This window comes from Microcaecilia unicolor, chromosome 3 (genome assembly GCF_901765095.1).
Source record: "Microcaecilia unicolor chromosome 3, aMicUni1.1, whole genome shotgun sequence".
NCBI classification, from domain to species: domain Eukaryota; kingdom Metazoa; phylum Chordata; class Amphibia; order Gymnophiona; family Siphonopidae; genus Microcaecilia; species Microcaecilia unicolor.
The window spans coordinates 212,902,519-212,915,932 of record NC_044033.1 but is presented as its reverse complement, the minus strand read 5'-3'; the positions used below and the strand labels follow the sequence as shown (position 1 = coordinate 212,915,932).

Here is a 13,414-nt window from a genome sequence, read left to right as displayed (position 1 = left end):
CTAGGCGGAGACTACCTTAGTGTCTCCAGCGGATATTTGCAATGCAGCAATGTGGCATACCTTTGCCAACCACCACAGGATGGATGTAGTGGCGCACTCGTTAGCCAGTTTTGGGCCTTTGGTCCTCGGGGCGGCGGCGGCATCAGGATCCCACACATTCTAGGGACTGCTTTTGAACATCCCACTGTTTCTGGAAAAGTGTGAAGCTATGTCATGGAAGGAGAAATTTAATTCTTACCTGATAATTTTCTTTCCATTAGTCTTTCCCACTATTCCAGAGCCCGCCCACGATTTCTGAGAAGTTTAGTCGGTGCGAAGTAATGGGTAAGAAAATGACTGTCACCTTGCATGGTGCTTCCTATATCTCTTGTTTTCTACAAGTTATCCAGAGATGAGCAAGGTCCACATGTTTTCTCATCTGGATAGTGTTAGGTTAGCCCACATTTCTGCATTTTGTAGGACTTTTGGCTATGCATTTTAAGGTTGTTGTGTTTTCTGAGTTTCTCCTTACTGCTCGACTATGTAAATACTGAAGAGCTGGACTGGATGCCAAGAGATATATGTCTCAGCTGAGTTTTCAGTTCTCTATTTCCACCTGCTGGTTGATGGAAAGAAACAACTGTTCCACAGATTCTCGAATAGTGGGGAAAACTAATTGAAAGAAAATAATCAGGTAAGAGCTAATTCCTTAGCGTCCCTCCGGACCGGACCAGGATTGGACTGATGGGTTGTGCTCGCCTACCAGCAGGTGGAGACTGAGAAAAAACTCTGACTCTAGAGAGCCAATAGGAGCCCTGGCCATGTGACCTTAGCCTCAGTATTTTCTCAGTCTCCCAGCAGGTAGGAAGTGAGCCCATTAGTCTCTCTCCTTTTCTCTTTAGATATTACAGATATTTGTGATATTTCTTCTGTGCCTGGAATCTTATTTAGAGGCTTGACAGGGTTTCCTTTCTCTTCTTTCTTTGACAGCCTCGGGGGTGTTAAACTCGGGTGTCTCGAGTCCACCCCCCTTCCTCCCCATCTCCCTGGCTTAGCAGGGAAGGGCCGTCCCTTTCTCTGGAAAGGTGTACCGTCTTTGGGAGAGGCAGCCACTTTTAACAGGTAGCTGCTTTAAAAGAATTAAATCAAATAAAAGGAAATTCAAAGAAGCAGCCTTTCTTTCTCCAGACTTCTAACGAGCAGGCAGCTCCAGTGTTTTATTATGATTGAGGGGTTATAAAAAAAAAAAAAAAAAACAAACAGAAGAAAATAATTCAGTATCTGTGACTTTAAACAGCGATTTTTCTCGTCAGATTTAATTTCCTCCATTTTCTTGCGTTTTGGCGGCGGCAGTTTAAACAAATGAAAAAAAAAAAAAAAAGGTGCGAACCGCGTAAGCGTGGCCACCTGTTTTTTCCGATATGGCTTAAAAGTTCAAACAGCTGCTGTCGGTCAGCGTCGCGCAGTTCACGCAGCCGGAACGTGTAAATTTTGCTCTCCCTTCAAGGTTTCTTCGGGTCCGGTGCTGCCTCCAGTTTTTTCGGGGCCTTTTTCGCCGGCTGTTGTTTCTTCGCCGTTCCACTGGGCTCCGCTTGTTCGGAGGTGTCGGGCGCGCTGTCGATGATCGCCACAGGGCCAGTGGTGCGAACGGCGGCCATTTTGTTTCTCCCTCCATCTTATCAGTCGGGGATCTCTCTGCTGAAGGTAAGGCTACAGTTCATAGAGCAGTTCGGCTCCAAGATGTGTACACTTTTGTATGTGCTGAACGGCGTATTCTAAAATGCTCTTCACATCAGCAGGCAATATTTGGTTGAAAGGGGGCTCCTTTCGTATATGGATATATAACAAGCTTTTCTTGTTTTAAATTTCTATGTATCACGGGGCTGTTAACACTAGTTTTTTCTGGTGCTCAGTCATTTTTCATTGCCTGGTGGAAAATCTACATCTTATCATAATATCATAATTAATTTCAAGCATTTTCCTCAATAGCTGTAGTATTATACAGTGTTTTAAGAACTTTAGAAACTTTCTCTATAGGCATAGAGTAAATTTCTGTCTTTCTCATTCCCTGGTGAATAGGACTACATTGTCTAAGAGTCAATTGATTGGTACTTTGAAATTCTGACCATAATATCTTAGTTCCTTTCAAGCATTTTACTCCATGCCTATGATGTTATATAGTGTTTAAAGAACTTAACAGACACTCTCAATGGCTGTAGTGTTATACAGTGTTTTCTTTTTCCGACTTTAAGAAGCCTTCTCTAGAGGCATACAGTATATTGTTCAGATGCCATGGGGATATATCAGCTCTTTCATATTCTCTGAGGGACAGTCCTGTCTACCAAGCTCCCAATCACTCAGCTGCCTTAGCAGGCATGCTTTATTCATGTCTTCCCTTCTTTTCCAACTGCCTTGAAGCCTCTCATATTTCATTTTAGCTTTCTTCTGGTTTTTACAGGACTTATGGTCACTTAGAGAATAAAGTCATCCTTTCACTTAAAGATAGTGGACGGTCCTCAAACCATCTACTCGTGTTTGTCACTACTCTATCAGTTCAGCATTGGCAGATTATAAACATCCTGGTTTGGTCCAGTATGCCTATACATACCATCTGCTATCTCTTCCTCTTCCTTAGAGACCTGATGTTATATCAAGCTTTCTTGAATTCAGATACAGTCTTGTCTACACTGCCTTCACCAAGTGGCTGTGGCACAACTTCACTTTTTTCGTTACAGGTAATTTCCAAGTTTGTCCTTTTTCATTTTCATTCTATGCGCCTTCACTCCAGAGTGTTCTTTCAATTGGAAGGGGATTCACTCACTTCCTGTGTATTTATACCATAGGTACATAAGTATGGTTATGCTGGGTAAGGCCTAAAGTCCATCAAGTCCAGCATTCATATCTAATGGGCATAGGTACATAAGTTTTGCCATTCTGGGGAAGCTCAAATGTCCACCATTCTACAGCCAGAACAGCATTAAAGAAAAAAAAAAAAAAACTCTCACGAGAGTATCGAACAGAAATCTCTGCTCCAAAAGCAAGGCTTTGCAGTAATTCTGCAAACTAACGCATACAATATTTGCCATGGCTGTTCACCACTAGGAACACCAGGGACCCTGGGCCTAGGTTCGGTGTTTTAACCTGAAACAAGCTCAACATTCATATCTATTGGGTGTGAGTCTGGTACTACTACTACTACTACTACTACTACTTAACATTTCTAGAGCGCTACTAGGGTTACGCAGCGCTGTACAAATTAACAAAGAAGGACGTTCCCTGCTCAAAGGAGCTTACAATCTACATCTCAGTGAGGGAGGACGCATGACCGTGGTACGTGGATTAGTGGTATGTGGATTAGGGAGATCCAAGAAATTACAGGCCGGTGAATCAGACGTTCATACTGGGACAATTTTTTTCTGTCCGGAGCGTACTACCATAGCTGGTGGACTCCTATATTCAGAACTTTCTATATTCAGAACTTACCCAACTATGGAACGCCATAGAGATAGGGTTGGAGTTTGTAGCCCTATTTAACTGGTGTCCTTGGTCACCCTTCCTCTTCTCCTCAGGATCCAGAGAATGGCTAGTTTTTTGCTTATGCATTAACCGGTCATTTTCAGCAGTACTCTCTCTTCCGTTCTTTTATAGATCTAAGAGGATGTTCATTGCGCGCTTAGGGTCATTTCATTCTTACCTAGACGACTGCCTAATTGGAGAAAGTCTTATCAGCAGAGTTCTCAGGTCATGCACCGGGTGTTGCATTTCTTACAGTCTCTAGGTTGGGTGGTGATTGTAGCCAGGCCTCTCATTTGATCTCTCATCAGATATCTCTGATTTTCTCTTTGTTTAGTCAGGTTGGCGCACAGTCTTTAGTCTCCTCTGCAAACATCCCAGTTTATATTTTTCTTGGTGACCTTGGGCCTTCGGCCATTTCCTCGCTCTATTCTGCAGAATGCAATTTTACTTTCTAATGCCCAAGAAGGAATTTTCCTTCATCCTATTGCGAATCTCAGGGTCATCAATCGCGCTATTTAAGTGTCATCTAGTTATCTCAAGAACCTTAGTTCTGTCATTGGGATGCTTCATGCAGTACACTTTTTGGCAGAAGCTTGTTTGTATATATATTTTTTTTTTCTGGGGGACCTCAGCAATTCGTTTTACCTTCGGGTGAATTTTGTTTTCCCTACTGACAAACAAGGCGGAGAGAGCTATGTTGGTCCTTGCCATGGCAATGGGTTATGTCATCCGCCAAGGAGGAGTTAAGAGTATACTCTTGAGTTTGTACTCATTTTTTCTTAGTTGTGTCACCCTGCGTTTTGGACTCTCATTTTTTCAGCCTTACTTCCTCACTGCGACACTTCAGGGCTATCTCTTTTTGCCTTCAGGCTCACGAACATTTCTTGCTTCTTCCGTTCAGCAACAGTCTTGACGGAGACAGGGACAGATGCCAACATCCAGCAGGGGTTTTTCAACCTTCTTTATGCGTTTCTTCCATCATCTCACTAGGTGTTTACGCAGAACCAAGGCACCCTTCTACATCCGGACCCCCAGTCACTCAAACGTATGGCGTGGTTACTGGGTCTGCAACATCTTTGATATTTTCGCAGGAAGTACTTCAAGTTTTAATTGCTTCCAGACAGAAATCTACATTAAAGTCCTATGAATCAAAGTGGCGACGGTTCACTCTGTGGTACTCCTCTCGCCACTTCATTCCACAAACAGTATCCATTTTGCATGTTTTGGAATATCTTCTGCATCTTGCGAAATCTTGTCTGTCTTACTCATCCATTAGAGTTCATTTGGCAGCTCTATCAGTGATGCATGATACTGTTGACAACCGCACGCTTATGCAGCATCCACTGTCAAAGCGGTTTCTTAAAGGAGTCCTGCACCTGTACCTCCCGCTTCGTCCACCAGCTAGGTGAACTAGGTGAACAGACTCTTAAAGTTCTGTTTTCTAGTAGCCATAACTTTTTCTATAAAGTTTTCCTCTTCAAGCAGTGTTTCCCAGTAGCCATTGCAGCAAGTAGATCTATGTGTGGAATACTTCTACGGTTGGTAACTTCTTTTTGGTCTGCTGTAGTTTAAAGTTTTCACCTTTCCCAATCGGTTTTTTCTTATTGGTTTTGTCCTTCTAGCCAATAGGCATAAAAGTTTTTCATTGTTTCTAACCCGCTATATCGCGAAGGATCAAGGAAATGAGAATGTCTATTTCTCTTCTCGCTGAGAGGGCAGTTCCACAGCGTATTACAACATATTCCACAACTTCAGAAGCGGGCTCTATTCTTACTACGGCGATTTTTGGTGCTCTCGGTGCACATTGGTAAGTTGGCAACTTAGTCCTAGTTTCATTTTATTTTGCTCATTGGGACACACTACATGTTAGTTGTCGCCAGGTGGCCTATGCAGCATGAACATTTCTCTGCAGTTTTCATAGGGTCCCTCCCTTCAGATTACTGCTTTGGTACTTCCCATCAGTCCAATCCTGGTCCGGTCCGGAGGGACGCTAAGGAAGGAGAAATTAGATCTTACCTGCTAATTTGCTTTCCTTTAGTCCCTCCGGACCAGGCCCCTCCCATGTTCTCTCTACTCTTTAGCTTCTTTTATTAAGTAGGAAGTGTATTCAGTAGGAAGTGTATTCATTCCTTTACGATTCGTGGAACAATACTATATATATACAGAACTTTACATGGTCTATACCACTTCTCTGGTGGTTGCTGGTGAGCTCAATTGCTGGAATCTATCTATAAAACCTTAAATACGCCATACCACTTCTCTGGTGAGAGTTGTGGCTGAGCTCAGTTGCTGGAATATCTATAAAACCTTAAATATGATTTACCACTTTTCTGGTGAGAGTTGCTGGTGAGCTATAAGACAAGTGAGCCACACCACTTCTCTGGTGAGAGTTGCGGGTGAGCTATATTATACGTGAGCCATACCACTTCTCTGGGGAGAGTTGCTGGTGAGCTATATTACATGTGAGCCATATCGCTTCTCTGGTGAGAGTTGCTGGTGAGCTATAGTACAAGTGAGCCATACCACTTCTCTAGTGAGAGTTGCTGGTGAGCTGTAATACATATCGGGCCATACCACTTCTCTGGTGAGAGTTGCTGGTGAGCTATAGTACAAGTGAGCCATACCACTTCTCTGGTGAGAGTTGCTGGTGAGCTGTAATACATATTGGGCCATACCACTTCTCTGGTGAGAGTTGCTGGTGAGCTCTGATACTTGGCATTGCCGAGTGCTTTGTGGCTGCTAGGATTCCATACGGCACAGAAGGTCTTTCTTTCTTTCCTGCTTTGTTATTCAAATACTGAGGCTAAGGTCACATGGCCAGGGCTCCTATTGGCTCTCTAGAGTCAGAGTTTTTTCTCAGTCTCCACCTGCTGGTAGGCGAGCACAACCCATCAGTCCAATCCTGGTCCGGTCCGGAGGGACTAAAGGAAAGCAAATTAGCAGGTAAGATCTAATTTCTCCTTTCTTAATTTATTTTTTGTTACATTTGTACCCCGCACTTTCCCACTCATGGCAGGCTCAATGCGGCTTACATATTGTATACAGGTACTTATATGAAAACGATAGCAACTTTGGTAAGCAACAAGACTATTACACCCCTTAAATGTTAAAACGTGTGCTAACTTTGCCTTCTTTGCCCAAACTTCTCCTAGGGGCTTTCCAATCAACGAGGTTTACAGGATATTTGCAATGAATATTCCTTAGCTTCCTACTAGCCTAGTCCACAGCCTGTTGATTGTGCCTATAGAAACAGGAAAGGGGGGGGAGGTCCATGTCTTCCACAAAAACACAAGCACAGCAAACCAAGGGTGGAAGCAAGACCAAGTCCAAATGACCAGGCCAAGCAATAGAGTGAGAGCTTCAAAATAAGTTTATTGGGTCCCAATAAACTTGTTTTGAAGCTCTCACTCTATTGCTTGGGCTGGTCATTTGGACTTGGTCTTGCTTCCACCCTTGGTTGTGCTTATAGACCACAAGCTCTGGATTGGTCTAATGGGACTAAAGGAAAGAAAATTAGCAAGTAAGTCCTGATTTGTCCTTCATGAGATAAGAGTTGCATGCACTGCTTCCATCACATAAAAAAAATCCAGACTGGCTGGGGGTCCCCTCAGGACAGGTTTAGGAACCAATGCTCTGTTCCCTTGAGTCCAATATTATTTAATTCCAGACCTTGAGGGGTCACAAGCAAGTTGTGGTTTTGGGCTATTCCTAATGACTATATATGAGATGGATTTACATACAGTGGAGGTAGTATCAGGCAGCATCCTGAAAATTTCCGTTTGGGACCCTTGAGGACCATCAGTGAACACAACTTTTTTAGTCACTCAGTAAAGACTTGTTCCTTGGTGGCATTCCTTTCCACACCTTCCCCCCCCCTCCCCCCTCCCCCCCCCCGAGGCTCCAGCACTCTCCGTCCCTGTGAGAACCCATCAGAATCATATTGAACACTCTAAACCATGTTGCAGAGAGAGGTACGTGGAAAATTGCTTCATTTTGCTTTTATCTTTTCAGTGTTTTTAAATAGATTTAGCACACTTTCCAATGACAAAACTGAAATGCAGTGACATTTTTTTTATGTGTAATTTGACTGCAAATTGTTTAAAAAAATGTATAACCCACACTATTTAAAATTCTAGGTGGGGAAAATTACCCCCCCCCCCCCCAGAAAAAAAATGTGTTTCTTATCATTTTGGAAAAAGATGGCTAAAATGCAGCATGGTTCCATACCCAGAAGAAGAGCATTACACCTCATAGGATTTGACAAAAAAGACCTGCAAGTCCTGCTGCAAAAATGATTTGGAAAATTATTTCATGGGGAAAATAAAACATGTGCACAAAGAAATAACTTTGGTAGAAAACACTTGGGGGTAGGAGAGAAGAGAAATGTAAATTCTACCTTTCAGGACTGAGGCCCACATTTCTGCTTTTGTAGGACTTTTGGCTATGCATTTTCTCTCTCCCTACCAGTAGTGGCAGGAAATTTGAATCTTTGATCCCCATTGTGCCTTAAAATTCTTGCTGCCTCTTTTTTCTTTATCGTCCCGTCCTGTTTATACCTGTACAGTTGTAAAAGCAGGCCCCTAAGCTTTTCAGAAAGCAGTAAGATGAACTTTTGTTCTTACCCAGAATCCCTCTCTGCACTGCTGGATAACTTGCAGACCCTGGGTGCAGCTATCCTGCAGGAAGAGGAAGATGAGCCTTCTGAGGAAGAGGAAACACTCAATAAGAAGGAAGAATAGTTCCCTGGACACTGTTCCATCCTGCAAGTGGACAGGAGGGTACGTGGAGGCTGCTTTATGGATGAGTGGCCCGCATGGAGTGTTAATGCAGAGCTTAACTTCATAACTGACTTATGTGTGAACAACACATTCAGATTTGGGCTGCAATCTGCAAGAGCATATCTGATATTCCTGTCCTGAGGAGCACCCCCCACCCCTGCAGTTTGGCCACTTAGCATCTTTATAGTTAGTCATAAGATGGAATTTGCTTCTGGCCTGGACATTATTCTGGCCTATGTCAGACTGTTATGGGCTGCTGTGAGAGAACCAGTTTCTACTGCCTAGGAAACACATCAGTCCTCCATTACAATAATTCTTGAATGAACCCCAACATGTGAGAAAAAAAAACCCAAAAACAAGGAATTATTTCTATTTTCTTTATTTCCCAAAATAAAAAATGAAAGCACTAGTTTATATTTTTTTATATATACAAGGCTAATAAAATAATTTAGCTACAGTCCTGGCGCTGGATTTTATTTATGGTGGCATTTTATGTAAAAGGCTTATTCCCCTTTCATAGGAGGCACAGAGCCTTAGCGTCGCCTCTTTGATTTGGTATCGGTGGTGGTGGTGGTGGCAGAGGCAGTGTCGAGGGTCAGAGTGCCTCTCTTGCTGGTCCGTTTGGCAGTGGACTCCTGCACATCAGCAGCTGCCTCCAGGGCATAGGCTTGGAGATCGATCACCTGTTGGAGGATCCCCGTTAGCATGAACTCTGTGTTGGCAACAGGGAGGGTGGCATTGAAGGCAGGTTTGCATTTAGCGAGGTCTTCTGGGCATGAGATAACAATTCTCTTCTCCTGCCAAACAGAAAAATATTAGGGAAATGATAGGGTGTGCAGAGGATCACTGTATTTTTGTTCTTTTTTTTTTTTCTATTCTGCAATACTAAAAAAAAAATAGTTCAATGCAGATTACAATAACAAAATAACCGAATAATCCGGGAATTTACAAAAAAATACAAAAGTTACAGAAAATACAATAATTATAATATAATTACATTATGAAACGTATCTGATGAAAAAGTAAGTTTTAATTTCCTTTGTAAAAATGAAATAATTCAATAAAACATGAATTTGTATCGGTAATGAGTTCCACACCCACACTATCTGATAATGTATCGAGGAGACAAACACATGCTGTTTAAGTTGCTTCACTGTAGGAAAACTGAGTAGCATTTGATTGTGAGTTCTGCTATTAACTGTATTTGAAAGAAATATTACCCAGTCAAGTATACCGGGGGGAGGGGGGGGGGGTTTCCATTTTATAGGCTACAGTACAAAGTTAAACCGTAATCTAGCCTGTATAAGCAACCAATGAAGTTTTTTTTGTTCAACAACAGAGATGTTGAACAAAAGCTTGCAGCTGAAAATATTAACCTAGTGACTGTATTCTGAACAAGTTGAAGACGTTTTAACAAAATTAATGAATGGCCAATATAAACAATATTGCAATAATCAAGTCTCGACAATATCAGCGCCTGCACCAGCAATCTAAATTTCTCTGTCTCAAAATACTGTTGAATTGATCTTAACTACTTCAACATGTAAAAGGCCTCCGCAACCACCGATTTAACACGAGTAGAGAAAGTCAAAAGTAGTACAGTGATCTGGCTAGAAAGGTGCACAGGCTGTTAGCTGTGCATTGTGAAATTGCCTTCCACTGGAAAGAGCAGGAGATCCTAGACATATTGCGTTATGGGAAGGAGGGATTAGGATGTGGTCGCCGCATCTCAAAAAAAGATATAGTGGAATTAGAAAAGGTGCAGAGAAGGACAACGAAAATGATAAAGGGGATAGGACAATTTCCTTATGAGGAAAGGCTAAAGCACCTGGGGCTCTTCAGCTTGGAGACGGCTGAGGGGAGATATGATAGAGGTCTATAAAATGAGTGGAACGGGTAGATGTGAAGTGTCTGTTTACGCTTTCCAAAAATACTAGGACTAGGGGGTATGTGATGAAGCTACAAAGTAGTAAATTTAAAACTAATTGGAGAAAATATTTCTTCACTCAACGTGTAATTAAACTCTGGAATTTGTTGCCAGAGAATGTGGTAAAGGTGGTTAGCTCAGCAGAGTTTAAAAAAGGTTTGGCCGGCTTCCTAAAGAAAAAGTCCATAGACCATTATTAAATTGGACTTGGGGAAAATCCACTATTTCTGGGATAAGCAGTATAAAATGTTTTGTACTTTTTTGGGATCTTGCCAGGTATTTGTGACCTGGATTAGCCACTGTTGGAAACAGGATGCTGGGCTTGATGGACCTTTGGTCTGTCCCAGTATGGCAATACTTGCGTACTTATGTAATGTCAGTTGTGGGGGAGATGAGAAGTTATATAGAAAAAGATCTGGATCACAGGTGTATAGGCTGGTACCCTGAGGAAACCACTTTTCCTTTATTGTTAAATGCTCATAATTTAGCTTGTGTTTGAGTCAAACTGAAAGAAAATGTTTATTTAAAAAAAAAAAAAAAAAAAGGGGGGGGGGGGAGGTACATAGCCTGCAGGCCACCATGCCTTTTAAGGACCCGACAACACATCAGACTTCTCAAGAAATAAAAAGGTACATGAGTTGATGAGATCTTACCTTGTATGTTCTGGGCATGTTGGGCAAAAAGGTAGCTCCGCTACACTGTATAATATCCTTCATGTACTCTGGTTCTGGTTTCACATTGGGGGTCACGTGGATCTCATAGCCCTGTGGTGGAAGAAAGAAAAGGACACAGGAGAGACTAAGAACATGTAAGTAGAAAACTCTGCACTTCTCTCACCAAGATAATTTCTATAAGGTGGATAGAGTTGTGAAAATTCTGTATAAGTTTAAAATCATTGCAAAGTTAAAGGATGTCTGCTAGGTGCCAGGAAAGGGGATGGAGATTTGGTATACTGCCTTTCTGTGGTTACAATCAAAGCAGTTTACATATATAAGGGTGCTTATTTTGTACCAGGGGCAATGGAGGGTTAAGCGACTTGCCCAGAGTCGCAAGGAGCTGCAGTGGAAATCGAACCCAGTTCCCCTGGTTCTCATGCCAATGTTGTTTCAACTTATATGTATTTTAACACTTCCCAGGAATCTGTCATCAAAGCCTAAACAACTGAGGTAAATTATTATAAATAAACTAGTGCTTAAGGAACAAGTTGCAACTGATTACTAGTCCTTTAATCCTGGTTTGAGAGCTGGGGGGGGGGAACAATGTAAATTTGAAAGCCCTGTATTGCATGTTAGTTGTGAGTTTTATGTATAGTGTATTAGCATGCCTGGTTACAGACTTCGATTTCAGTCTGCTACCTGAGATGTACTTTGAAAAGTACCGCAAAAAATAATATAATAATATATGTAAACCGCTTTGACTGTGTCTACAGAAACGTGGTATATAAGTATGGAATAAACATGGCACAGTTGTAAGCTGTTACTTTTCTGTTTGAAGTTTTAGGTGGCTCAAACAGATTACATATGATACCTCAGTATGTATACACAAGCTACACAAAGTCCTGCTGCACCAATCCAGAAGCTGCTGCCATTTGACAGAGAATACTGGGTAGTCCAGGGTTGCACCTCTGACATACTAGGATGAAGTCATTGGAGAGCTGAGTTCTCTGTCTCCATCTGCTGGTAGCGATCATAAACCTAGGGATCTGGACTAGACAAGCAGGAGGATAAGGAGGAAATTGTTTGCTGCATAGGGAGACTACACAAGAATTGTAGAGCAAGAGTTTAATTCTCCTTGTTTCTACACTTTTTGTTCTTGAAATTCATTCCATTGTTTTTGTGTCAATATATAACATGCCTCTATGCAGGGCCATCACAGAGGGTTGAGGCAAGAAAGGAAACAGCATGGTGTGGAGTCGGTCTGTGAGCACATAAGCTCAAAGAGGAAGGGATGTTTTAGTTTTGTTCAATTTATGTGTTAAAGGAATTCAGACTTATTCTAGAACCCCTTTAGAGCTGGCGGAGTCATCATATCTCTTTGGATACTACAGTAGAAAACTAGTAGGGGTTCACAATTCCAACTTTCTGTGCATTTAACCAAACTATGCTCTACTGCTGCAAAGGAAAAAGAACTGGGGCTAAAAAAACTTGCCCCAAAATCCCTAATGGTCAAAGTTTCTAAGCGTTTCTTACCTCACTTTTTTTCCTTTTATTTAATGCTACCTTTAGAGGCTGACTGAATTTCGGTTTTGGCACAGAGCCTGGCCCAGAATCCATATTTGGCATTGTCTTGATTTTGGCTGAAAATGCCTGTGCATTTTCGGCTGGAATCGAAACTATGCTGTGCAGCCCTCACCCCCGACAAAAAGGAGCTTCCCTCCCAGACCTACCTGTCAGCAGCAGCCCCCCTTCCCCGTGGCAGCCCCCTCCTAGGCCTACCATATTGTTGGTGGGTAGTGGGTGTAGGAGCCTACCTATGCCAGTTCCAATTTCAAAATGGCTGCTGACAGACTGCCAGTGGAAGTCATGGAAGCCATTTTGAAACAGGAGCTGGCTGTGTGCAGGAGCAAGTGGGAATCATATCTGTGCCCGCTGCCCACCAATGATACAGTAGGCCCAGAAGGGGGCTGACAGGGGGCTTGAGTTCAGGAAGGGGACTGCTGCCAGCAGGTGGATCCATGAGGGGAGCTCCTTTTGGTTGGGTGGGGGCAATCAGGAGTGGGGCCAGTTTGGTTTTCAGCTGAAACTCATCTGTACTGCTCTGCAGGAATGCCAAGGAAGAATATACTTTCCAGGACATATGTGGATACCATGGATATATCCTCCCAATAACACACCTGTTGGGATTCTCGTCACCCTCCCCACTGACAGTTCCTGAAACAAAAAAATCAGGCCCAGATGCACAAAACTTTAACGACCCTCTAACCAGGAAAATTTGAAACGTAGCATGCATTAAAGGCCATTTTCCGACGATGCTAACGAAAACGGAATGCAAACGAGAAACTACCACTGAAATGTGGACAATTCGGAATGCACTAACCATACAGACGATTGCAACGAATCATTTTCCTTGAGAAATTTAAATTCAGCTCACACCTCTCAAGGCCTGAGCTGTCACCTCCCCGCTTCCCCCTGCACCATGAAAATCCAAGCTGGCATGTTTAAAAACAAAAGTGAGATAAAAACACAAACACGTGGCTCCCCGCTTCCCTCTGCAT

The 13,414-nt window shown here is 42.6% G+C and overlaps 2 protein-coding genes across 4 annotated transcripts in view; one reads left to right on the top strand and one right to left on the bottom strand.

The window, feature by feature from the left end:
- The window catches only part of CCHCR1 (coiled-coil alpha-helical rod protein 1), a 52,532-nt gene extending 43,802 nt beyond the window's left edge, over positions 1-8,730 (top strand). For 2 of the 3 annotated variants that reach the window (XM_030197414.1, XM_030197413.1), the window contains exon 18: positions 8,122-8,730. In XM_030197414.1, coding sequence (XP_030053274.1) covers positions 8,122-8,234 — 113 coding nt within the window. In that variant the 3' untranslated portion in view covers positions 8,235-8,730. The remainder of the gene's footprint in view (positions 1-8,121) is intronic. The other variant, XM_030197415.1, reaches the window with a different exon arrangement.
- Positions 8,731-8,780: 50 nt separating this feature from the next.
- Positions 8,781-13,414, bottom strand: part of MDC1 (mediator of DNA damage checkpoint 1) — a 62,467-nt gene continuing 57,833 nt past the window's right edge. Inside the window, exons 17-18 of the mRNA XM_030197424.1 lie at positions 10,854-10,964; positions 8,781-9,070 (exon numbers count right to left, since the gene is read on the bottom strand). Coding sequence (XP_030053284.1) covers positions 8,807-9,070; positions 10,854-10,964 — 375 coding nt within the window. The 3' untranslated portion in view covers positions 8,781-8,806. The remainder of the gene's footprint in view (positions 9,071-10,853; positions 10,965-13,414) is intronic.